General features: G+C 41.9%; 2 protein-coding genes across 18 annotated transcripts in view; both read right to left on the bottom strand.

Annotated features, from left to right (window-relative positions):
• The window catches only part of akap11 (A kinase (PRKA) anchor protein 11), a 26,229-nt gene extending 9,726 nt beyond the window's left edge, over positions 1 to 16,503 (bottom strand). Inside the window, exons 1-9 of one of the 7 annotated variants that reach the window (XM_042227771.1) lie at positions 16,480 to 16,503; positions 13,008 to 13,116; positions 11,787 to 11,897; positions 11,648 to 11,701; positions 11,368 to 11,499; positions 10,156 to 10,420; positions 4,595 to 8,951; positions 4,211 to 4,351; positions 565 to 651 (exon numbers count right to left, since the gene is read on the bottom strand). In XM_042227771.1, coding sequence (XP_042083705.1) covers positions 565 to 651; positions 4,211 to 4,351; positions 4,595 to 8,951; positions 10,156 to 10,420; positions 11,368 to 11,499; positions 11,648 to 11,701; positions 11,787 to 11,897; positions 13,008 to 13,070 — 5,210 coding nt within the window. In that variant the 5' untranslated portion in view covers positions 13,071 to 13,116; positions 16,480 to 16,503. The other 6 variants (XM_005940033.3, XM_005940037.3, XM_005940034.3 and 3 more) reach the window with 6 other exon arrangements.
• Positions 16,504 to 18,621: 2,118 nt separating this feature from the next.
• The window catches only part of dgkh (diacylglycerol kinase, eta), a 76,365-nt gene continuing 67,636 nt past the window's right edge, over positions 18,622 to 27,350 (bottom strand). For 7 of the 11 annotated variants that reach the window (XM_014339298.2, XM_014339299.2, XM_005940040.3 and 4 more), the window contains 4 exons: positions 27,130 to 27,249; positions 26,461 to 26,566; positions 25,058 to 25,188; positions 18,622 to 21,908 (listed from right to left, as the gene is read on the bottom strand). In XM_014339298.2, coding sequence (XP_014194784.1) covers positions 21,822 to 21,908; positions 25,058 to 25,188; positions 26,461 to 26,566; positions 27,130 to 27,249 — 444 coding nt within the window. In that variant the 3' untranslated portion in view covers positions 18,622 to 21,821. Of the gene's footprint in view, positions 21,909 to 25,057; positions 25,189 to 26,460; positions 26,589 to 27,129; positions 27,250 to 27,350 lie in introns of all 11 variants that reach the window. The other 4 variants (XM_014339300.2, XM_014339301.2, XM_042227772.1 and 1 more) reach the window with 3 other exon arrangements.

Genomic DNA, 27,350 nt, shown 5'->3' with positions numbered 1-27,350 from the left:
GGGGGGGGGAGGGGGGATGGATGCCTGGTCATAATGCATGCAAGAGACTTAATTTGAAAGTTAATACATTACAGTTTCTAAAACTATGAAATTAAATGAAAAATAACCCTCCACGTTGTTCTTCAGGGACTGGTTGGCTGTTCAGAGGTAATACAACATGGACAAAATAATAACACTACATATTTCCCACAAAGACAAAAAATTGCATGCAAGCAATGCAGAACCAACAAAACTTAAGCAACACATTGCATGCTAAGATTAGCATCAACAAGCATTTGCCATGTCAAGCCTATTAATGTTTAAAGCTCAAGTATGGTCATGTTAGGGGGCTGGTGGTTCCTAGTATGAGACAAAGTATAAATCAGAATATTGTCGAGTGGCAGTTTAAATCATTTTCATATGATGAAGAAAGATTTTCCACTGGTGGATCTATCACATACTTCAGTACTTTGTGGTGCTTTCATAGCAAATTCAGTTCATTCTTTGTCACATTCTAGGTAAACCCCCATGTCTTGTGTGCATTTCTTTTCCAAGGATATCCATGCCAATCAGGTGCTGACCAACCTGTCAGAGGGGGAGAATGACAAGTGCTCTTCACACGCCTCCCCCTCCAGGCCCAGACTGCTCCAGCTACTGCTATTCCCATTACTGCTGGACACAGAAGGCAGGTAACACACCGCTGTAACACTGACACAGTAAGTGGCTAACACAGAGAGCTACCAAAATGCAACAAAAGATCAGGATGTAATAAGCAGTTTCATCACATTTGCTATAAGAGCTTACTGTCATGTATCGTCAATAAACAACACGGAGGTGGATGACCATTTCTGGTATTTGGAATAATCCTTTAAATGTCAGGTGAGGTTGAAAAAACAGAGGAGGATTCTTCAAATGATGCAGGTTTTTTCCACTGTACACCTCCCTGAATCAGCTTTAATGTTGACTGGGCCCATTTGTTGCTAAAGTCCTGAGATGTGAGATCATTACATTTTTGTTCTCACATAATCTCGTTAATCATGTGGCTTCCAGCGGGACAACCAGCTGGCAACAGAAGCATAACAACATACACTCTCGCTATAATTAGTGAATGATTAGCCGTGCTGGCTGGAACCTGCATACCGTGGCATGCTATAGCCTAACTAAAAGGGAGAGATGTTTCTGATATCTAAAAATACCTCTATTAATCTGCATTACCTCAGCGGCAGGTGTGGTCTGAATGGCATACTGAGAGGTGATTCATCTAGTCAGTGAGCCTGATCTCGGTCTCGCTAAACTCATAAAGGAATTTTTCCCCCCGTTATTTCATCTGCTGAGCGGAAATAGTAGCAGCAGGCCTTTGAAATGTCTTATGAATTACACATGGTGGACTTTGTTCCAGTAGAAACAGCACTTGAAGAGAGGTGAGCACTTAAAGACACACCTTTAGAAAATATTATGACACATTAACTTTGCCCTTATGGCCAAAATAACTTAATGCTAACACAATATGCTCTTTTAGCATATTGGGAACAAACCCATTGTCAGGTTTGCTTCCATAGAGATATCAACCCCTGCCAGAACTGTCAACAGCCCATTTCCCAGAGACTTTATCAGACTCACTCACTTTTTTTTCCCTTTTTTAAATTGACACACACAAACATAGGTCATGTCCATCCAAGACAAGAAGACCAAATCGGTCATGCCTACAACTACTTAGAACTTGGTAACATAGACAGTAATCTAAAATACTTATCCTTTAACCCTCACATATAATGCAACATAAATCAGAGAAAACTTGCACTCTGGCAGTCAAGTTTAAATGATTTTGGAAAAACATACAATCTGCACTGTCTTTGGGAAACCTTACATCTACAATGAACTGCAGAAAAGACTCCTAAAATGGCTCCAACGGGAGCAAAAAAAAAACCCTCCAAAAAACCCCCCAAAAACATAAAGTGACACAGTATGATCAAAGTATAACCTCAGGCTTTAAATTCTGAACCCAAACCAATTAAGAACAATAGATTACATTCGATGTCTTCTGCTTGGACATTAACAGACTGTCCATTCTGAAACAACTAAATACAGAAACATATGATAGATAACCTGATGAAAAAAAGGATACTACTTGCTGTGACAAAAGAAATAGTAGCAGCTGTCACAAAAACATGAAAAAACATTTTACTGCATACCCACATGTAGACTGATACTGCATGTCTTGTATGCAGTATCAGTCTGCACCAAGCAGAGCTGCAACGACTATAAAAATTATTTGACGTGGAATTTTATTGTTAACATTTTCATATGCTAATAAATGTGTTGTAACTGCAATACACTACAGGAAACTGTGGGGGCAGTATTGCCTATATCGTCTGCCAAGACTAGACAATACTGAAGAAGAATGTAGCACAAACAGCAAAACAGGAGGACTGAAGAAAATAGAAACTGAGATTTTAAACATTTTGAAAGCATTCCACAGAAAACAAAGTTCAATGCAGATTGTGCAAACCGGTGCTTTCCTTCCACGACAGCACTAAAACGCCGGCACCCTGGGGCAGTAAGGTCAGTTAGTGTTAGTGCGTCACAGTTGTTGCTCATTCCAGCCTTGTGTAGGCCCACAATCTTGTCCTTGACATCATTGGAAAGCTCTTTAGTCTTGGCCATGGTGCGGAGTTTGGAACATGAAAAATAAATAAGTATTTATGTTCATGTTTGTACAGCAAGGTTTATTTCAGCTTACCTGTCGAAAACTTCTCAGGATGATGCTTGCACCATTTCAGTTTTGTTAGCTAAACAGTGAAATGCAATAATAAACCATTAAAGAGCTCCACTGTCTACTAATTTTTGGGGGGTTTTTTCCCCCATATTAATATTAGCATTTATTCTGAGTAGTAAACCTCTTCCATTTAACGTTAGGTAATTAAATGTGGGTTAAATCATATACAAAATAATTGGTACTGAACATTACACCATCTGAGAAATGATGTTTTCAGTGTATCGGCAACCAGCAACAATCAAAGTTCCTAGAATGTGCTGTGCGTCGCATTTTGTCGCGCCTCGTTTACCTTCTATCAAAAAAGGGAATTTTTGACAAAGTCTGGAGACAGACCCTCAGCTTTGAAAAATGGGCTTAAAATGTTCCTTTTTAATGCTTACAGGATCAAGGAACCCTGAACCACCCCTTAGTTATGCTTCTATAGTATCAGACTACTGGGAGATTTCCCATAATACAGTAAGCAGTTTATAAAGCATAATTTGGTCTCTATGAAGTTCTTTTCTGTTTATCTTTTCTTGATTGCTTCTGCTTGTGGTTCCGCTTACCCTTTACAGAGCCGCAGGGGGGCTGGAGCCTATCCAGCCTATCCTACAACATGCATCACACACAGAAAGACTCCAACCTGATGATGGAATTGAGCTTAGGACATTTTTGCTGTGAGGCAACTGTGCTAACCACTGTGCCACTGGCATACGTTAAAACAGGCACAAAGGATCTATTAGTCTGGGATCTGGTGGTGATCATGAGGGTTATTGGGAGCTGCAGAGACTTCTGTGTCATTACACATTCAAGGTATAACAACACACAAAGACAGTTACTGGTAATGTCACCTCAAGGAGCACAAACTAGGTGATTTCAACCATAAAGTCAAAATCTGCATGTCTGCTTTCCAACTAAGCTAATCATGAAACCCACGACACACAGCTATGATCACTTTGTTCTCAGACTTGTTGTGGTTGCTATAGTTGCTAACCCAACCACCAGCTGGTTCTTATGTGACATTAGAGTTCCTATTGTGGGTGTGAATGCAAAACAGGAAAAAAAACAAAAAAACAACCAAACCTTTAATTCTCAAGGGGAGCGCCCCCGTATGTAGTTTATTTACTCTCAAGGATTCTTCAGATGTTTTAGTGAAAGTGCCTTAGGTAAAAATTTTTATTGCCACAAACAAAAGCTTGAAGCTAAAAATCATCCAAAGGAAAAAATCTTTATATGTTAGTATAACATATATACATATACATATATACACATTTATGGAGTATAACTAGTAGCTAGCCACTCCATAAATCACAATCTGATTCTTTCTTTCAAATTCTGGTTAAAAAGCTGTGCATAAATAAGTGTATAATAAGGAATGCACTACAAATGTTCTCAGACCCCATTCTAACGTATATTTTAAAGCACCAAGTTGGACTGTGCTCTAGAGGTGATAGATATAAAGTTAGGTGTGTTTACCTGTCACTGAGGTGGAGGAAGCTGCTGTTATCATCTGGGTGCTCATCTTCAAAGCTCAGGTTAGACCAGCTTCCCAGGCTGTCATCTCCAACACTCAGCTGCTGGGACACAGTGGACTCAGTGGTTTCCCTACCCGAAGCACTAAATACAAAGAAACCAAAGGAGAGAGAAAGGAAAAAAAGCCTCAATAACAATGCAAATAGTCACATGTCAGTGCAGTAAAACTGGGAAAATAAAACATTAAAATGTTTGTCAAAAGAAGTGAAACAAAGCTGATTATAGGTTACAACACATGTTTATGGCCTGGCCATTGATTAAACGTATGCATGGAATGAATTTCGGGGCAAACAAACACATTCCTGATGTGAACTGGGAAGTGTGTACCTGGTAAGGGCAGCCTGGCATATGTTGGACAGGGCTGATGTCATGATCTCAGCAGTGAGGCTCTCGGCGTAGCTGGTGCCATCATGGCCGATCCCGCTGTCAGCATTAAGGCTGGTGTTGCTCAGCTCGCGCTTTGCTGTATCCATTGCCATGGACACCATCTCCTCTGCAAATGCCACCCTGTGGTCCAGGTCGATGTGGATTTTTGGAATCTCCAGACTAGAGAGCACTCTTGCTTGACAGTCTCCTCCCCTTTTCCTCCTCTGCAGCACAGGTTGGTAGTGGTGCCTGCTGTGCTTGCTGCAGTATGGACACTCCTGGACTTGACAGCAACAACATGGCCTCTCCCCCATTGCCCGGACCAGAACTGGGCCCTCAGACAACCTCTGTGTGTGAGTGTGTCTGTCATGGTCTTGGTGCTCCCGTGATGAATGGCAAACTGAAGCCACGCTTATCTTCAGCGTGTCATCCACTATTTTCCTGGCATAATGCTCAATGACTTGCATCACCTTGCTACTGTAACCTTGATCGTAGAGACTCCCTGTGCTGTGGTAGTGCTTGCTCTTACCCTCCTTGGATAGCAAAGGGCAGGAGAAGGAGCTCCTGATGAGATTCTCTGCCATGTCTTCCAGTTTGGATTTTTTATAAAGACAGGAGTCAGTGAAAGACTTTGGCAGCCGTACAGAGGAGAGATGGAGCTTGCGTGTGACATCACAGGTGATATTATATGCTAAAGATTCAGCAAAGTGGACTAGATCCATGTACTCCCTCTTACTCTGCTCTTCAGAGTCCCTGCAACAACACTGGGTGTTTCTATCCATCTCTGTTCGATCCTTGGCTGATGACGTTTTACTACTACAAGACGATTTCCATTCATCTGGCAGAGACTTAGAGGAGCGAAGACGTGCACTAGAGGATCTCTGCTTTATTTTACGACTGGCGTGAGCCAAGCCAAGTTTTATAGAACGATAAGCCAAACGGCTTGCATACTGGTCCAGGACTAACTCCCTACTCCCCCCTTCCTTTTTCAGCACCCTAATGAGGTAGCCGGCATACTCATCTGTCACGCTCTCACAGCTGGGATACTCAGAGGATAGACCAGAGCTGGAGATAGACACAGTGCTCGAAGCAGAGGTGGAAGACTGGGAGACCGAGGCAATCAGGTCATTGGACCACTGCTCAGCCAGCCTTCCTAACCTCCAGTCTCTGCTCTGATCTGTACCAGGTTGAGAGTGATGTCTGTGGTGGTAATGCAAACATTCGGAGCTAGATCTGTCCCAGCTTCTTCTTCTGAGAGCTCTGTGATACGGGCACTGCTGTCCAGAGCTCACCATCCTCTTCACATCACTAATTACCTCTCCCGCCACTTCTCCTGCATACACCCACAATGAGTTGAGGGTCTGCTCTGAAAACTGAGCCACACTGTCTCTCCTCTTCTCACTGCCCTGGTTCATCTCTCCCTGCTCCTCTTCCGCCCCTCCTAGGGTGTCCATCTCTGTTGCCATCGAGACGATGTGGCACGCCAACCGCTCAGCATAGTGGAGAGCTTCCTTGTTGGACATTACGCGAGCGCACATCGGGCTGGGTGTGTGTCGGCCGCCCCCTCTCTCTGAACATGTGTTAATGACTCCAACACCGCCTTCTTCTGCCGGTTCTTCCTCCTCTTCTTCCTCATTTCCATCAGCCTCCTCAGAGAGAGATCTCATCAGTTTGAGCATAAACTCTGCCTTGTCTGCATCTGGGATGGTGTCTTTTGGTCCCGGGCCCAGCTCAGGCTGATAGTGAGGGGTTGGAGGTGGTGTTGCAGGGGAAAATTCTTTAGCCAGCTTGCTTTTCAGCTTTTTGGAGAACTGCTTTATCTGTCTCTCTTTGGACACCTCACTGGGCTGCTGGGGGGTGGACGGAGGAGTACCAGGAGTCGCAGCAGACTTCTGTCCAGAGTTTGGAGCTGAATCATCCACAGTAGCGGATATCCTCCTTTGTCCACCCGTCTCATTACCCGGCACTTCCAAAGTATTCATCATCACAGGATGTGTTTCAGACACACCCCTGGTCCTGGGGCCTCGCTCACATCGGTAACTCCCCTGGTTTAGAGTGCCTGTCTGAAAGGAAATGGGAGGATTATTTTCTTGTCCCATAGGGCCACCTAGCCTAACATGCCCAGAATCTGTATAGTCATATCTAAAACTTTCCCTGACAACTCCTTGCTTTGAAGGGGAATCCAGAGCATCGTAAGAGTCCCTGCGGCTCCTGATTGTCTTTGTGAGGAAGTCAGCACAGTCGCCCAAACCCTTCTTCATTTTAGAGGCAGTTATTAGCTCACAAGCCTCAGTTACTATCAAATCCACCATGTTGCCAGAGAAGTTTTGGAATGAAGACTGTTTTTGGGAGGGCTCTCCTGCTGGTAGAGAGGTCTGAGTTCCATGACTGTAAAGGGCCGTTAGTGGAGACGTGGCATTGTCAGAGGATGACACAGTTGATCTTTTGGGGCTGGTCGGTGGGGTATGTGACAAGCTAGACCTCTGCTGAGTGGTCTCCTCGGAATCCTGGAGGTTGGAGAGGGCGTGCCCTGCTTGGGGCACAGGAATACAGCTGGCCATTCCTGATACAGTGAACAGGGCTTTCTTCACAGTACAAGAAGCATCCTCCGCTGGGACCGCTACACTTAAAACCTGCTGGTTAGCAAAGGTGCTGCAGGTATGAGTGCAGGTGTTATGTGCACTGACATAACAGATGTTGTCCACAGACACACTTATAGCTGCTTGGCTTGTGAAGGCAACATCTGCCTGAGAGAGCTCTATGAAGGCCTCCTGGATGACAGACTCAGAAAGGTCTGAAGCATAGGAGGACACCACCACCTCCTCCTCTTCTTCCTCTTGCCCATGGCCAAAAGACCAATCACTTGGGGTGAGAGGCGTTGAGGGGTGGGAGAACTGACATACTTCCATTATACCTTCAAAAACAAGCTCTTCAGCCAGATCAGCAGCAAAACGTGATACAGTGCTGTGGAAAATCTGCTTCTTCACAGTCAGGAACTCTTTGAGCGCTGCGGACACGGCCTCTCCAACCAGGAAAGTGGCCAGCCCGTTGATTGCCCGCTCCTTCAGTACATATGCACGTCGCATGCCAATCTCATGGAAGGCCATTTGAAATACTGAGGAGGTAAGTCGAGCAGCTAGGTGGCACAAGGTGGTGGTGCAGGAGGACACCCCTTTTTGGAGGTCTCGCAAAGCGCTGCCCAAGCTCATTTCCACAAGGTCACTGGCAAACCTCTGAATACCATCTTTCAGAGACTGGGATTTCTTCTGCAGCTTGGCCACCGTCACAGTCTCCTGTATTTCTGAGAGTTTCATCAGGTATCCTGAAGGGTTCTTAAATTCCTTGTGGCAGACACAGGAGAGATTCTTGTTGTCACTGATGTCGACAGCAGACTGGTAGCCACAGACAGATCCAAGAATTTCTTTGGACAGACTGCTAGCAAAGTCTGAGTAGGTCTTATACAAAGAACAGAGATCCTGAGGTTTACGTAGCTCAGAGTCATCTTGTCCATCTGCCTCTGTATTCCAGAAGTATTCCAGTGGCCCGCTGGAGTCCACCAGGGGACTGAAGGCAGAGGAGCTCAAAGGACTGAAGAGGGGACCACCGTTCTCCTCAGAGGGAGTCTGTACAGGCCGAGGGGAATCCGGCACCTCAGAGGGAATTGAGTAAGGAGAGCCTGGTTTCAGGGGCGTGGGTTTTTTCACATTGGCTGGGAGAGTGGGCTGATCAAAGCGGTGAGGATTCATTCCCTTGGTTGAGCAGCCCCTAGAAACATATTTTAAAGATGATGTACTTATGCCAGATTCATCAGCCTCTTTCTGTGCTGCTGGGACACTAATCGCATCCAGAGGCAGAGTAAGAGTACAGCTCTCAGAGTTGAGCTCATCCAGATCATCAAACTGGTCAAAGCTGTCAAAAAACTCACTAACTTCGGAATCTGAGTCTTCAACTCGCTCTCTGGGCCCCCCTGGCACTTGAGGAATGTCCAGTTTGGCCAGCAGGCTCTTCTGGTAGCCCACTTCATCCAGGAAAATGATAGGGCTGGGGCTGGAACAGTCTGACTCTTCTGATTCACTGACATGAATCAAAGGTGAGGGGAGACGAGCTCCAGGACTGCAGTAAGTCCACTGGGATTCCACACCCGATGACCTCTGCACTGTGACAGATACGTCAGGACCAGATCTGTGTTTGGCTGAATACTTCTTCGAAGACGAGCTTATGATAACGCGGGAGCCTGATAATTCCTTTTTTCTCTTGTGGGCTGGGACTGTCTGTGAAGCCACATCACGCTTTTTAAAATGACTAAATGGAGCTGCAGCTGTGGAGATGGACATGAAGGAGAAAGAGGAGAAAAGTGGTTAGATGCAACAATTGCAAAGAGGGGATTATAGGATGATTTTCCACAGTGCTCATGGCACTGTGGAAAAATAACAGACAAGTAAAACTAGTAAATAGCTAATTAGTGCCATCTAGCAGTGAACTGAAACCATTTACATTCTAGAGACGTTTTAATTAAAGTTTGCACAGATTATGACAGCATAGTGCTGCGGATGGAAAAAATACATATTACATTATTCTTGTAAGATTCTAATTGTTTCACATTAAATCACAATATTAATAATTCTATGCAAGTCTTTCCATAGGGCTAGATGTGTTGAGAATGTAGAAAAAAATGATAACTATGACCTTGAGCACAATTTGGCTGAAGACCTATTAAGTAATCACTGTCTATATGTTTAAATAATTTCCGACCAATGCTGAAGGAGAGGCAGGGTACACCCTGGACAGGTCACCACTCTGTCGCAGGACTAATCCGGAGAGAAAGACAACCTTCCACACTTACATTCACACCTCTGGCTGATTTGAACCCTACATTTCAAAACAATATGCAAAATAACAAATAATCTACTCTTAGGCTGTATTATCAAAAATGAAGTATCTGCCACGGGACTAGAGTTTTTAAACAGACTGTGTTTTACATTTTGCTGTATAATGTCACTTTTTTCCTCCAAAGTTTGAGGGCAAAAATCTTCAAGTATTTTCAGATTTGAGTATTTTCAAGTATTCAACTGTCCTGCCAGTCTCAGTCTGTGTGTGCGCGCGCGGGTGTGTGTGTGTGTGTGTGTGTGTGAGACAGGCCTGCTAATCTCTGCCTGCTGCGAAAGTCCTCCTCAGAGGAGAGCCGACCACAGAAGCAGGAATACTTGCAAAAGAGCTTTTATTTCCCCTCAAAAACCAAACAAGGTTCCAAAAAGCAGACACGGGTCCTTGTTTGGTCACACTTTTTTGGGGGGGCATCTTTGCTCTCTTCTCTCCTCTTCCCCGTACTAAGCGCAACTATGGAGTTTTTTACCAGTTGGTGCTACTTGGAAAATATAGGAATGTCTATATTATACATGAAATTACAAGTGGTATACCACCAAGCATTATGAGAGCATTAAAATAAAAAGAAATCCTTTTCTGCACATGACTCAAAAACCAGAGGCCACTAAATGCCAATAAGCATTGGCTGCTAAACCTACAGGTATTGTCTGCTGTGTCGTCCTCCTCCAGATGTTCTAGAGCTGTGACAAAGTCATCCTCGATTGATGAGACCGACTGGTTGGTGTCGTCTTCGTCTGGCTGGTTGGGCTCAGCTGCGCCCCTCTGAAGAGCCTGAAGCTCCAGCGTATAGCGGAGACCTGCCATGTAGCACCCCAGCAGGCCCACCAAAGTTGGAACACTGGCTTGAGGGTAAACGTTGGTGCTGGAACTATTCCTCAGCACACACACTGTCTTTAACCAATACTGGAGGAAGAGGAAAATGGCATGAGAAAGGGGAATAAGGGGGAAATGAAAATTGCTGACAGCATGGTTTGGCTAGTGATTTTTCAGCTCATTTGAAGAAAATCATTTTTACCCAGCAAGCAGACAGACAGTCAAAGCAATCACTTTTGTAAATTAAATTCACATGGGCATTTTTTTTATCTCACAGGAGGAGGGAGATGGCTGGAAGTATATTGTTATGTCTGTGTCCTGATTGCAAATTGATGCATATGCAGAACGCAAAAATCCTTTAGTGCTAGCCCACTCTTTAATTCACAAAGCTGGGGCGAGAGAGCCACAGAATGAGCTGCAGGGTCTGTGTGAACCCAAACATGGCACACAGGAACAGGAAAGTGGCGGCTGCAAAAGCAACTTCTCTGTCAGCCTATCCCACACCTGTGTTTCTTTGGAAGCATGAGAGAGACTCATACATCTGCTTACATAGTGGGAAAACTTTTAATCAACAACTGCTAGAACTGGATTAGCGGTTGTTAAAAATACATCTTCTTAAAATTAAACATTTACTGTGTTTGGACATGTGTCAAGTATCATTAACCTTACACATATAAATTCAGATCCCAACACATCCCGAGGACAGCAAAAGGAATGCAGCTAAGCTGGGGTCTGAATAAGCATAGTGAAGCACTGCAGTACTCTTTTAGTCAATACATTTTTAAAGACCAGAATGAGAGGCTAAAACAAAAATTTTATGCATTTAAAAAGATACAACACCAGAATGTTAAACAAGAGAAAGTGTCCGTCGTCAGTTTAGAGAGCTCCTTTTCCAATCGACTGTACTTACTGGGATAGGCAGTAAGTGCTGTACACTTACCCACTCTTATTTCCTGCTATTCTCTCCAATCACTTCTGCTTTGTTTGACATGCTGACAAAACAAATTAATTTAACACAAAAACGGTCGTTTACATACCTGAGGTCCGGCATCCTTGTGCTCTGGCAGCCTGCGAGAGTCTTTGAGCAGCAGGACTTCATCGTTCTTAATGCTGTGGACGTGGAGGGACCTGAGAAGCTCACACAGCCCCCCTGACAGAGAAGACAGAGCCTGGTGGACAAGAACACTCAGAATCACCCCAGTTTGAAGGCCAAAGTGGTAACTAAAAGACCAGGATAGAACTCAGAGATTTAGTTTTTGAGTTTTGTGTCCTCTACCATCAAAGTATGACCTACTGTCCATAACTAACATGTTGTACCTGCTGGGTGACATCTTCTCCTTCACTTACATCAGGCAGACACACAAAGTGAATCTGAAAAAGCACAGCTGATGGTCAATATTGATGTGTCATGTGTTTAAACATGGCTGAGCTTCACTGGTGCGTTTGTGCGACATACCCCTGTCAGCCTGGTGGCGTCTCTTGCTGGCAGCTCTAAACCAATGCCACAGAGCTCCTTTTTATTCCTGAAGAGGCTCTTCACATTCTGCGCCCCACTGTCTCGCACAGTCTGCAAACAGACATGCAGCTTTTTGTTTGTTTGTTTTAAATAGAAGTACACACTGGCCTACAGCCTCAGTGAGTATACTTTTATTCATCTCTGCACCGTGCACCGAGGAATGCAAAAAAAGAACTTGACTGTGTGCATCTGCCTTCTCGTACACGCGCAGATCCTAAGCAATCCCATTATTTTAAAATGCCTGATAAGGTTCTACAGGACTGTGCATTTTCAAATGAAAATGAATTAACTGCATTAGAAACTACAATGAAAATCAAGCGGGCATAAGAGAGGAAATTAAATATCTTTGCAACAAAATTCTTTTAAAAAGCGCAACATATAGTTACTGAGTTTTGTACTGAAATCCAGTGGAGTCTACATAGCATTGTTGTTTGTATTTATACATGTGTCTTCATTCCTCAACCATCACACCGACTTGAAGCTAAGAAAAAGTGAACACTTCCCAAGCAGGCATCTTACTGGCAGTGATCTCCAAGGCCAGGAGGCAAAACTTTTACTAGTAACATTAAAGCAGTTCATTTATTCATTACTTAATAGACTACTAAGCAGCTGAATCTTTAAGTATATCGTGTAATTTCTTAGTAGATGTATATATTAATAATCTTAATCCTCAGCATACTTAAAAAACAAAACTTTAAATACATTTTAGTGGAATAAATACTGTGCCATGCTGACTCCTCCCAGCTGTCATAGAACAAGAGGCAGGGTATGCTCTGGAGAGGTCGGCAGACTGTTGGGGGGCCAAAACTTACGCGGCTGACAACTGTTCACACTTACAATCACACACAGGAATCATCAATTAGTCTTTGAACTGTGAAAGAGAGTTGCAATGTTTGAAAGGTCATAGCCTTCATCAAACTCCTTTAATGTGCAACTAATTCTTGACTGCAAGAAAAACAACTTGATAGCGGCAAGTCAGCTGGTTTGGTTCACAGGTGAACTCAGCACTGTGAAACTCCCAGTGGGCCAGTGGCTGGCCCACCAACTTGTTCACCATACCTTTCTGCTAGTCCTTAGCCACTGGGCAATTCATTGGGTGGAGCCCTGAGTGTACTGCACATGTGTGCAAAATTAAATGCAAATACATCCTGACAGACAGACCTCTTTCCGTACTGAGGACCTGGACCTGATTGGGACTCCTCGAATACGGGCACAGGCATCCATAGTGACAGCTAGCTGTACGTGGCTGGTTGGCCGGCTGGCCTTTCACCTGTAAGGAGAAAGAAAAGTGGATAAAAAAAATATGTTAAAGTGTGAAGTTCAACTTCTTCAACGACTTCTATTGTCACTTTGAATACCACAGCTAAGTCTTTTTCTATTTTAATCTACAATCCTCTGCAAGTAAAAGAGAGCAGCTCAGTGTGATCTCTCTGGTGCGCTTACATTCCACTCCACTTTCCCACCCCCCTGACCACAGCAACAATCACATGACAAAGCAATGACAGTCTCAGTGTTATTAGCAAGAAGCTATGTCCCTATCTAGTGTTGCACATAAATACAGATGCCAAAATAAGAAGCATGATGCAACAAAGTCAGTGGGCTGTGAAGATGATAGTTCCACTAACATGAATCAAGTGCCTCAAAGCAGGACTTACCTAGACTTACCCTGCTTGTGAAGCTAAGCTATTGTATTGTACTGGCAATGCTTCTTTTCTTTCTCTTTGCTATTCTTTAAACAGCCAGGCCTGCATCAAAGATCAAACAGCAAGGCAAAAGAACAGAGGGGTGTATGCGCTTAGAGCAGGACGACCACATTTGGTAAGCAGCATGAGAGCGCGAGTGATGGAAGCAAAATATTTACAGTGTACAAGAAGGAAAAGTTTCCCAAGAAATCCAAGCCTCTCCTTTGAGGTACGGGCCAAAGTGGCTAGTTGAGTCTAGACGCAGGCAGGCGGTCCTACTGATCAGCCCATCCTGCATCCTGAGAACCAGAGGGGTAGAGTGCATGCCACAGGCTTCCTCTGGTGATCCAGGACCTCCTAGCTTCGCAGCTACTGCTGCCTAAAAATCAACTATGCAGCACACCCCACTTCACTCACAACAAAAGCAGCCACAGTGATGTATATTATGGCGGTGACTAATTTGCATAAGTAGATTGTTAATCTGTTTATGTTTCATGTTTAGCTCACAGACTTGTCATTCAGTGGTACAGTTTGTGAGAATCGACTCAGGAGGCCTATATCACCACCTTATGCAACCAGCGTGGTCACATAATGCGAAATGGATTCAGCATTAGTCATGTTACAGGAAAAACTACAATTAAGGGTAACTAAGTTTAGGCTTACACAAATCCTCCAGGGCTGATTCATAAAAGTCAATTATCAATGTTTGGACAAAACAAAAAAAAAAAAAAAAAATTATGACGCTAAGTCAAGCCAGCGAGAGGATTGTCTGGTGGGGGGAGCTGATGATCTAAAATGGGTGGCAGGGGGAAAAAAAAACAAAAAAAACAAAGCCAACCTGTGGAGGGCTATGTAGTCTATATGTAGTCCAACATCTTGTTTGGTTGGGATCTGATGTGGGCCAAATTCTGAGGGTGAGTGTGGGTGGCCGGAAGGGTGGATAAACAGAGACAGGGAGAGAAGAAAACTCACAGCTCACTGTGAGATCTGACACCAGCTTCTAGTGAGACACAGGTACCACTATGGTTAGAGATAAACTGACTTTTTGTTTTCCAATATCTGTCATTATTGCAAAAAGACAATCACGTGGAGGCCAGTACATTTCAGACATGGCAGCTGCAGAACAAATATGTGCAACTCTGACCACAGAAGGACAAAACAGGTGTGGGGGTTTATTTATCCCACTCTTAGCAGGAAGAGAAATTAAGGTTTATATACTGCAATGGGAGAGCAGCAAATTTAATTTATTCACAATGAGCTACTTTTTGATTGGTAGACAAAACAGGTCAAAGTATTAAGCCTTAATGTTGCACAGCTTTAGGCTCGTCATTACCTCAATAACCTATTCATCTTTTGCTCACAGTGTAGTTCAACATACTTCATTTCATCTAAATCAAATGCAGTTGTTTTTTAATGTTGTTCTGAGGAATGTTGCACATGTACTTTTTATGTGGTGCAAAACACAAATACATTGATATAAAGAGAAGAAAAAGGTAGGACGAAAACAACTATTTAATTACAGCCCTACTGTACAGCTAATCATATGACAATGCAGTTTATATAAACATTAACTCAATAATTCTCACAACTTTCACTAATTATTTTAGTTTCGATGTTGGTTTTAGGTCAGGACTCGACTTTTTAAAAACATTTTGGAACAGCACAATGCAAATGTTCAGTTCCAGTGGCTTTTCCTTTAATAGCCACCACTGTGATGTTCCGAAATAACACGTGCAAATGTATTATTTTATAGACAAAATAACACATTTGCCATTTTCTATGTAAAATTTCTTTTCAACAAAATGATAACTTGATCTGCATGTTAACTGCTATTCGAACCATTTACATGTAAACATTTCGCATAACATGACTTGTTGGCATTGACAACTCCCCTTGAACACTGCATGCTTGTCGTCTTTATGGATGAATAAATGCCTGTAAACACTGCTAGATTTTTAATAGACGTAAAAAAGCATTGGGGTGCTTTGGAGGAAGAAAGCTGGCTAATTTACAGTTCGCGGGGCTGGTACCCCCCGCAGCAGCAGGCCGCAGAAGAGCCACACACCGTGGATGCTGAGGCTGATTCACGACTACTCAGGCTCTGTGAAATCATGGCCAGAACACACAAACGCCTAACCAGCTAGCTAGCAAAGGCACATTATACATAGACATACAGAGTACACAACAAACCTTGGGCACACTTAAAAAGACTGTCGACCACAGCAAAATAAACCTCTTTGTTAGTTGACAGGCTGTCAATCACTATGTTAGCAGCAGAACCAGGCCGCGGTCCGCTCGGTCTGTTGTCACCTTAACGTCGCCAGCTAGCACCTAGCCACCAAGCTAATGACAGCGCTACGACACATCCAGATAAACCGGCAGCAGTTTGTGGTCATTTTTCGTTTAGCATATACGTCGCAATTGCTATTAGTAAGTCATTTTTACCTCTTCGCTCAGTGTCGGACTCCAGCAGCGCTGACGGTAGCCGCTGTGTTTGATGCGCGATTCGTAAACGATTCACCCGTTTGGAACTCTTCCGACCACAGAATGAAAACGTGAACTTTCAAGTCACACTGAGCACAGCAGTGTTTAGGACCTCTGTGATTAAATACCATAACTATGTCAATTCTACCCAATCGCCAAAACACAGCCCAAAAGTCACCGGGAGGAGCTCAGGCAAATTACAGATTAATTTAGACAGCTCCTAAACCTGACTCGAAATCCCCATCTACTGCGTGCTGCCGTTCTTCCCATGAAAACAAGAATGAGGCATAATCAATCGCACACCGAAAAAAAATATATAAGTGTCGCACTGCCGCTGAAGACAGAACAATGAAAACACAGGCGCGCACACACACACACATACACTGACACCTACACTGAGTATTATTTAAAAACAACAACAATAACAATAAAATGCATCATCATAGCAAACCGATTTTGACATATACCTGGCATAGATATATATTGCCTTCTTGTTTGACCACCCACCCTTCATCGTTCTGGATACCTTTACTTATCATGTGAAAATCAACACCAATAATATAGCTGGATAGTCTTTCTGTTGGTTTTAGCTTCTTGGGATAAAAATAAATATCAGGAGGAATTTTAAGCAGAAAAGTAGAAGTGAGCTACAGCAATACCACAAAGAGAGAATATCTCAGTAAAGAAAAGTCTAATCATAAGAGTGGATGCGGAAGGAAATGCTCGGGGGTCTGGTCGTATAAAATAGCTCTCTAAATGCCACAAAGGTCTGAAGTCACAATGTAGCTATTCTTTTGTTTGACACGAGTGATTAATCTCACAGCACAACAGAGAAACTGTAAAGTGTAAATTCCCAAAACATATTAGCAAAAATTAGCTTCACTTGGAAAGGTTTGGGGTGTTAACAGGTGGAATTCTAGGCCCGCCAGCTGTGTTATGTTGAGATACTGTGGGCTTACAGCAAACAGACCTGCTAACCTGTTGCTACAGTCATCATCATCTCAAGCTAAGGTTGCTTTGATAGCAAACATCAACTCATCTGTGTTTGTCATCTACCACACACAGGTCGGGTCAGAGCACAACAGTAACATGGTTTGCAAACCATTAAGTAGTAGTTTAGGAACTGTGGGCAGTAGCTAGATTCTGCTGGAAAAAGAAATGGACGTCTCCATGAAGCTTGTCAGTAGATAGCATCATGAAGTTCCCTTCCTGGTAAACAGCAGCACTGACTTTGGACCAAAAGCAGCAACAACAGCTGCTGACCCCCCAAATTAGCATGTGGAAACTTCACACTGGACTTCAAACACTCTCCACTGTTCCTCTTTCCTTCCTGACTCTTGGATGCTGATTTCTAAATGAAATGCAACATTTACTTTCATCTGAAAAGTGGACTAGGACCAGAGTGCAACAGTGTGGTTCTTTTTTTTTTCTTAGACCAAGAAAGATGCTTATAATATCTCCAGTTATTCAAGGTTCAAGGTTCAAAGTTCTTTATTATTTGTCACATGCATAGTTATACAAGTATAACACACAGTGAAATGTAGCAAAAAAAAAAAAAAAATTGATATTAGGAATGTAACAACCGAAGGTTTTACTCCTGGTCATCCCAGTTGCTTGTGCGCCTTTTACTACCACACTTTTCACCTCCAACGAGGAAAATTGATTAATACAGCTCTCTGCAAACAGGCAACTTTTTTAGCAGTGATGTTCTGCAGCCCTGTTGATGATCATCTGGATAACCACAACTGGTCTTCCCCATGACTGTGGTTGTGTGTACTGACCTACAATAAGAGATGTATTGTAGTCATACTATTTGAACAGTAATTTATTCAAACTCTGATATGATTGATATGATTTTATTTGCTTTATTTTCTGTACTGCAGGTCACAATTATCAAAATGAAAATAGAAAATGTCTTTGTAGGCATTGTTGTTTGTATGTGCCTGGATATATTCAAATTTACCCCTTTTAAATTTTCTGTGGCACACCTGTATACTGTTCCAGTGTTGGATGCTCCTGTTAAACGCAACCAACGTTTCAAATAATGAGTGTAGTGTATGTGCAAGTAATCCATTTGAGATAAATGTTCAGGTTTCAGACTGGACTCAAAACTTCAGTCACTTTTTTCTTCTATTGTTGAGAACTTGACTGATTTAAGCTGAATAGTATTATCAGCAGACATGTACCAGTGTATCTGGTGCCATGTACAACAGTCGAAAAATACATTTGAAAAATTAAAAAGTTATGAGTGTTAACAATGCATAGTTTGCCCACCAGAGGGCACTTTGAAACGTTCCCATTGGCAAAACACCTGTTTGGAATGCCACAAAAACAACAAACAAGCTGATCAAAGCAGAGAGAGCATAAAAGAGTAAACAAACCAGCCAGTTTATTTAGGAAATTTGAGTATGTTTTGTTGTTCTTTCTAAGAAAAATTAATGGCTGATATACATTTTCTGGTCACCACCTTCGTGCCACCCCATTTAAAAAGGGCTGTGTTGCATTAAAGGAGATAGAATGGCACTAACGTGTTCCATTTTCTCGACATATTTTGAAATTATAAGACACAATCCTTTTGTTTAAAGTGTTAATGAAAAAAGAAGAGCCTGTCAGATTGCATATGTATCCGATTTTATTGAAGAAGAGATATATGAATAGGTAGCCTGTTTCAAGGCACCTTAAAAATGTACAACAAAAGCTGAACCATTTATTTATTCAGAATACAAAAATACACATCTCAGTGACTCCAAATTGTAATAAATAGTTAACCATGCATTCTAACCATAAAAAGGCACAGAAAACAGTCACTTAGTAGTCATAAAAATGATCAACTACTTTACCAAAATCATCCAGATAGTAATACAGGTGACAACTGTAACATTATATTCCAAATGTGAAAACACAATACACATCATATCATTTAACCTTAGGCAATAAATATGCAAATATTGTCTATACCTACATATATCTCCTTAAAAAGTAAAACTGTGCCATTGTAAACATAATGTAAACAAATGAAACTCACTTTTCTCCCAACGCTTCGATAACCACACCAAGTGTTAAATCCATCTTTTAGAGATCCTTGCATGGGTTTCATTGGTTTTTGAAAACCAGGCAGTTTGCAGCATTATTTACAGACCACTGGAAAACACAGCAAGGGAGAAAGGTGGCAACTTCCACTGTATATGGCAAGGTCAAGCTGGAGCCTGGGGCCAAAATGCTTCAGATTAACAGAACCTGGCAGACACCCTGGACATGCAGACGCCATTAATGCAGACAGACACAGCTCATGAACTGCAACAGCATCATTCACAACTTGCGTTTGGTGACTGGCGTGATGAGAGTACATGGATGTGAAGCCAAACTTCAAGAGCGCTGCAGCAAAGAAGCAGCGTAGAGCACCCTAGCGCTGTATAAAGCACATACTAACAGAAAGGCTTCTATAACAAAGGGTTCTGGTTTACAAAAGGCTAACTGTCATTAGTCTCATCTATTTAATGGATAAAAGGCATATGAGACTAAAAAGATGGGAAGGTCTGACAAATTTGTAGTTTTATGAACACTGAATGATAAAAACTCAAATTGGACTGTAACTTTATTTATGCCAATGAGCACCTGATTGTCAGCATAAGGAGCTGGAAGATAATGCAGTTTAATGGTGTAATCCAGGCCTGTAGAGGTGTGAGATGTGATAGATTGCCCCCTGGTGGAGGGAACACACAATTCCAAAGTTTCGTTCACATTCTGCTAGGGTGGCATATTAGTCTATGGGTGTGGCAAAATTTTCAATTATACTGTAAAATTAGCTGGCAATGAAAAGTATACAACTGTACTAAGGTACAATATGCCACTGTTGTAGTACACACACTTGAATGCACACGTTACAACAGGATACATGAAGTGAACACAACAGTCATGCCTGCCTAATCCCTCCCATTCGCTGGCACAGTCCTACTTTAGTGTATCATCTTGGAAGCACAAAGGAGCAAAACTATAAACTACTGAACCCCTGGAAGAAATCTGGAGTAAAAAGCTGTCTGTCTGTCTCTGGGTCTAACTTTGAAAATCCTCAAACCTCGAGGAAGAGTACAAAAGAACGTTTACAAGGTTTTTCTGTGGTGTTTTTTTTTTTACCCACCGAGGAACATCATGTTTGGAAAGTTTCAGAGACAGTATCAAAACAAGAGATTAAAATATTGCACCATCATTAGAATACAACAGCATCATCATGTACAAGAGATTAGAACAAAATCAACAACAACTGGTATGGTGTAATGTACACAATCAAATGTGTGGGCTGTCGACAATGCATGCCATGTCTACAAATGCATCAGATTACACTTACAAACATTGTTTGCATACACTGGTTTACTGTATATACAGTGCATAATTATATACAAACTTAGCATCACATATAGAAATATACCCTGTAATGCCACCAGTCTTAAATGAAACTAACAATTAGAAGTAGCATTCTAGCAAAGTCTCACTTGGAATTTGAAGGAGAAAAAAACTGAAAAAGCTGCACTTGAACAATGTTAAGCAGACTGCAGATCAACTGCTCTATTCAAAACTCATATCTAACTCCTCAATAGTGTTAAATACTGTATTAAGTTGCCAAAAGGTAAAAAGTTGAGGTGAACTGTTAACTCTATGCAATGATATGAGGATTTGCACTTGCATGAAGCAAGAAGTAGAAAGTGCCTGTTTAAGAATTCCATTAAAAAATCTCTACAACCCTATAGTATAGGTGGTTGGCGTCTGACCAACAGTTTTACTCTCTTCCTGACTAATACAGCTTTTTCCCACCTTAAATGAAATTAAGACTTAAAACCTACTGGCTTATTAAATAAAGACAAAACTGTCTGATGATTTCTTCGACATTCACTTTGGTACTGATTTTTCACATCCACAGAGAACGTGTCAACTTATTAATTTCATATAATCATAACTCATCGATAACTTGTTTAAAAATTTCTTACGATGTCTACCATTAAAGCACGTCTTACACGAAATGACTCAAAATATGGCACTTGACAGAAACCTTTTAAACATGTCATTATCATGCAAACAAAATAATTTAAAGCTAGAATAAAAAGTTGGATTTAGACCAAAAATGATGTTTTCAGTAGTAACAAATGGCATTATAATACTTAAGTTATGTAAAACTTGTTCAAGTGTCATTTTGCACACACACACACAGACACACACACCCACACACACACGCATACACACAAAAAAAATCAAGACACTAATCATGCAATTAAACACATCTAAGGTTGAGCAAGCATAGCATGCAACAGTATCCCACTGTTTTCAAACAAAGCTTCCAGACAACCACCTGCATGGTCCAGATTATTCTGTTCTGCATGTGCAGCTCTGTAATGTGAGGCAGAGAGCCAGCAAATACATTTTTTTACACAGACTCAACTGAAGCAGAACCCCACACCTATGGAAGTCTTAGTTTTGCTACTAGTTTGTTATCACAACTCAGACAACAAGCTGTCAACAGTAAGGTTAGTTGCATACCTGATTATGTGCTATGAATGGTTATTAAATAAGAAATGGCTTTTTTGTGTGTGTGACTTCCATCAGCGTTCTCGATTGTCATTTTGGCACCAAAGAACAAACAAACACACGCACATGTATCTTGATCACGACATCACACAGACTTTCTCAGCAGAGGGATCAAATATCCATCTCTCCTTCAATACATATCTCTTCCGCCACTGCCTATGGTGCTCCCAAACACTTCCACTAAGTCAGGAGGAATGCACGTTTCCCCTTTCTGGTAGTGTTTGCTCCTGGGTTAGAGGTCAATCATGGAGGCCTTGGCCAGGTCTTTAGTTCCCTGGAGAATTCTCTTCATATGACCCACTTTCGATATCCCCAGATCCTGAGGGCCAACAAAGACAGGAATTAAAAACACGCTGAGAGAGGTCTGTTTCACACCATCATAAATAAATGTCGAGTGGGTGATATAAACAGTCTGGTATGAACAGCACTAGAAATCAAACGTTTAAAGGCTACACACCAGGCTGCTTCATAATCTATAGTGGGAGAAATCAGTATTAATAGTGTCAAAACTATAAAATATTAATAATTAAAACATTTCATAGTGATCTAACAAATATATCTTAGGAATATTTAGGCAAATCATGCCCACAGAAATATATCTTTAATCAAATTTTCTTTAGAAGCTACTAAAAGCTATTAGGTGGGCTGCCATTCATGTCACATTTGAGATAAATTACGATATATATAGTTATCATTTGCAGAAAAATGTAAACTGAATATAAATTTCCACTGACATCATGAGCAATGTGTTAATGAATAGATACTAATGTACCAAACTAAGACTGTGAAAATGGTTCGATGGTTAACTTGCCATATTTTTTGCTCTGGTTTTGGTCAGCACCTTCTGTGAAAATGATCTATTGCTTTGGCAGCTAAAAGCCATAGACTGTATAATACAGACTTAAATCCCTCTTGTTGAAGGGAGAGGAAAACTGATTTTAGAAAAGTCTCTGAGAAAATGAGCTCTCAATTGCCAGTATCTATCACTAAGCACAACAGCTTCAATACATCATATGGCATTAATATTGTCTGTAATGATACGATATAGAGTAACCAAATAAAAAAAAGGTGGATAGCTATTAATTAGAAGTTGCCTCCAGTGTCTTCAGATTTTCATAAAGATCCAACCCTCAGATGTTCAGTTCATGTTTGACTGTTCAAATTCCCCGGTAAGTATGTTCATTTAAAGCCTGAAGTCAACTAGTGAAAACCTAAAATCCAAATAAATATCATAATCACATTAGTTTCAGTATGCTCCCAAAGCTAGCTTACTAGCACTAGTACTATTGTTAGCTTATTAGCTACAAAATTAGCTCCAAATATGTTATGAGTAATTTTAAAAGACCTGGAAAAAGCCCCAAGGCTTCAAATTAGTAAACCAAAATGTAACCTTGTCTTTTCTGATCTTATTAGATGCAACTTTGTGCATTGCACACAAGCATCGGCAATTTGTTATGTTTTCTAACCATCGATGCATTTTTTGGAACTCCAGGCAACTCCTCCAGCTCAAACGGGAGGCAGAATGGGAGGGGGGACAGCTGTCTAGGGTCTGTCCCTAGGGCCTCTTCCCAGAAAAGCCTTGTCACTACCCAGAGCACATGGCCATAGGGGAAGCTGGGGAGACAATCAACAAGCAAACTGACAGTTTTGCTTATACGCTCAGCTCTCTCTTCACCACAACAAACTGGTACAGCGTTGCATTACTGCAGACGTGGCACCAATACATCTATCAGTCTCCAGCTCCACTCTCCCCTCACTTGTGAACAAGAACCTGAGATGCTTAAACTGTGGGGCGGTGACTCCTCCCTGACCCAGAGTCGGCACTCCATCCTCTTCCATGGCCTCAGACTTGGAGGCTCAAACAACTAGCAAATATGTATTTAAGACAAAGGAATCAGAGTCGGTTGGCCTTTAAATGACTCAAAACAATCAATGTATATCAATAAACAATATATATCAGTCACTGAATCTGTACTTTTATCCATTCAAATATAAACTACCAAGCAACATAGACAGCTAGCCACAGTATGACTGAGTGATAAATTGTAAGACAATGAAATGAGGGGCACAGATATAGAACGAACACAAGTATATTGCCATACAAATGTGAACCTGGGTATCTTGTGTGTGTTTGCATAAACAATGGTATTCAATTTTCTTGTACTGATATTTTTAACAAATCAAACAGGTAGATTGATTTTACTTGGCAATACCAGCTTATCACAGATATATTATCAGTGCAAATATCAGCCAATTATTATAGGATATCTAAAGATACATAGTTGTTGCTTACCAGTGTTTCAGCTTAACATGTGTAAAGAGATGGTCAAGAAATCAAAGGAAAATAACCTTAAACCTTGACCTAATATGGTGTGGGGGGTATTTTGATGCTATTGGTTTATGTCCACCTCTCTGTGTAGAGAAAAGAGTCACTGAAATGTCAAATCAAAATTATTCTGAGTGATAACCTTTACCCTATGATGAAACATTTGTATTTTTATGGGAGTGGTCTCTAGGATAAAAACACCCTCATCATCAGTTTTCATCTGAGCACAAAAAAACCCACGAAGCATTAACTGTGCAACTGAGAGTATTGAGGAAAAAAAAGTCCATACTTGATTTAAATGTGGTTAATAATAACTTCAAGTTTGTCTTCTTGTGCACCTGTGCTTGGCTTCCAGTGTCCTTCTATTTTAAGATCGTTACCTGGAGGTTCAGTGGATATTACACAACCCAGATCAACATTATTATTATTATTACGAGTTGCCTTATACACTTCACTACAGTGTATTATGAAAATAGCATCAAAAACCACAGTCATGTTCTAACTTACATTACACAGTAAAGAATGTGCTTTTGACTTTTTTTGACAGATTGTTTTAAAGTAGAATGCTCTAGTCCTCATGTTCTGATATACACGTTGACAGTATAATCTGAAACTGCAAGCTGTTTTGTTTGACAAGTGTTTATATGCATACGACTGAAGACAGTAGAGACTGCACAAGCTTTCGAACAGTTCCTAGAAAGGCTATGTTTCTGCTCCCTTTGTTCGCTCCACGTTCATGTTGCAACACAGTTTTTTCAAGACTGCCACTATATGCATTCATTTTTTTCTCACTTTTGCCCTAAGCCTAACTCAGTTTGGTCTATCCACACCGAGCCCCTCCTTGACCTGAAGGCTTCCCCCCTTTTCAGCAGGTATACAGTGTTAGTGGGTTACAGCAAGTCTTTTTCAACAAGCCACGATCAGACGGTAAAAGCCAAGCAGAGCGATGCAGCGCAGCACGAGAGGTGGCAAAAACAGGGAGACATCTAACAGAGCGAAAGAAACGCAGCACACCAAGAGGGTACAGAGAGAAAGAGTTGATTTTGGATTGGAGGAGGGGGTTCACACAGATTCACTGAGATGTGACAACAAGTGGGTACCAGTGTGTGCGTGTGTATATGTGTGTGTGAGTGAGAGAGTACCTTCAGGTCCCTCCTCTCCAGGTGCAGCAGCTCTGAGCCTCGGATGTCGTGTCGGATGAAGGTGTCTCTGTACTCCCCCAGACTCAGCTGTTCCAGCCAGATGCCCACCTCCTCTGTGCCCCATCTTTCCACTGTACACGCACACACACATGTGCGCACACGCACACACACGCACAAAAATGCACACACAGAGCAGAGCAGAGAGAGGCTCAGAGTGCCTCACGGGTATGCAAACGCACTGCCACATTCCACAAACTGTCACACTCTCACTTCTTTTAACCACATATACTCTGTGAATGTGTCTTCAAACACACACACACAACCTCACCAATGGACACAGATTGTGGTAAATCATTGAAGAGAGAGATGGAGGGGAGGAAGGGAAGAGAGAGAAGAAGGGAGGAGAAAGAACAATGACGGCAGCTGGTAGATGAGGAAGGAGTGGGACAGAGGCCAAAGGTTGGTCAGAACAAGGCAGTGACCAATGGCGTTCACGGCAGGCTGGGAGCATGCACATCATTGACCAATATCAGCGCACACAGAGAAAAGTAGGAGGTAAAGGGAGGCGGAAGCCTGTGCAATCTGCAGGAAATACAGCTCAACTACCCAGGAAAATGCCCCAGATAGAAGGAAGGGCTTCTCAGTATACTTATTTGTACACAGCAACATTGTAATCTCACTGTCTCCTCATCTACAAATCCTATATTGCCTTTTCTACTCAGTTTTTCTTTTTTGTGTTCATATGAACTCTTCCATCTCTGCACATGTGTCCTTGGTGCACAGACTTGTTCTTCTCCCGACTTTGTACCTTCTGAAAACATACTGACAGCTGGATAAGAGCATGAAAAGAGGGGAGTATGGGGTGCAAGTTGATGGTCAGGGTGTGGGATGTTAACACCTCAAACACATTCAAACACACATTCTTTGTGTTTCTACTAGGGGACAACAATGGAGTACAACATTTATGCATGGGCTTCAAAAACAACAGGAGTGAGGGGCAAGATAACCATCATGAAAGGTAACCGTGATGACTCTGGGCAGAAACAAGCTGTTCTTGTGTGTGTGATGGAGCAGTGGTCAGCTTTACATTACTGAAGAATAAAGTATGGTACCACTTCCCGCTAAACATCTTGCTTGCCATTAGCAAGTGAATAGCAAGTGAAATAACATCTGTACCCTTTCAATTCAACTAACTTCAAGTTATGATTAACAAATCAAAAATTACTATGATTTTATTGTTATCATCCTTTTTAATAAGAGGTGGAAACAATTATACAGTGTAAATACAAATAAGGCAGCTAGTAAGTAAGTCCCTCCCAAGGCAGATGGGAGGGACTTACTGATTCCTTATCCTGAGTTTTTCCAGTTTGCTCAGTACTGAGGAAAAGTGGACACAGCCCTACCTGATTGAGGGCTTGTCTTCTTGGTGGCCTTCTCCTTCTTGAACTTGGGCACTATGCGAAACATGCTGCTGCGACTGTTCCTCTTGCCGTAACCCAGAGAGTGATCCTGGTACATAAGCACAGTCAACCTATAGCCTTTTATTTAGCTACTCGACTCTCCTGTTACCTGAAGCCATGCTACACTGAAGACATACAGGACAGCTGCAAGACAGCTGTGTGAACACTTTGGATTTAGCTGGTCAGTAACTGATCAGTCAGTCATCTAAGCCACAAGTATTAATATGTATGCACACTATGCTTAAACCGATAACAAACTATTATTATCTTTCAGTCCTGGTGGGAAAGTTACTTACTTTACACTTACTGACAGCCTCCAATTAGCTTTTGTTGTTCTGAGTTTTTGTTTTCCAAATATTTTTCCCTGTCAGAATATTAGGGATGGACAAGAACAGCACAATGATTTGTGTGTTAAATTTGAAGCTCATATTTGTACTTTCAGTGACAATGTGACCATATTTGAAGGCACTGTTATTGCAGATAACTCCATAGTGTTCACTTTTAGCTTTGAGTTGCAGGAGTACACAATGTACCTAATGTCTTCTATTTTACAAAGATACCACACACAATGGAGCATGTGCATGCAAACGCATATTTACTGAGGCTGCTTACCTCCTCATCATTGGGCTGCAGGATGTGGTAAAGCCAGGGGATTTCTCCCAGTTTCCCAAGTTCCAGCTCCACGCTCTGCAGAGCGCTGGACAGCTGCTCCTCCTCTGGTGGGTCCAGTTGCTGTAAGGATGACAGAGAACAAGGTGAATTTAACACACCATAATGCAACCTTAACATCAGGACCCCAAGTTATAATAAAACCACAGACTGTAAATACAAGA

This window comes from Haplochromis burtoni, unplaced genomic scaffold (assembly GCF_018398535.1).
Source record: "Haplochromis burtoni strain Fernald_Lab_line unplaced genomic scaffold, NCSU_Asbu1 Contig_280, whole genome shotgun sequence".
NCBI classification, from domain to species: Eukaryota; Metazoa; Chordata; class Actinopteri; order Cichliformes; family Cichlidae; genus Haplochromis; species Haplochromis burtoni.
Note: the sequence above shows the minus strand (reverse complement) of the source record. Positions and strands in the feature narration are given on the sequence as shown.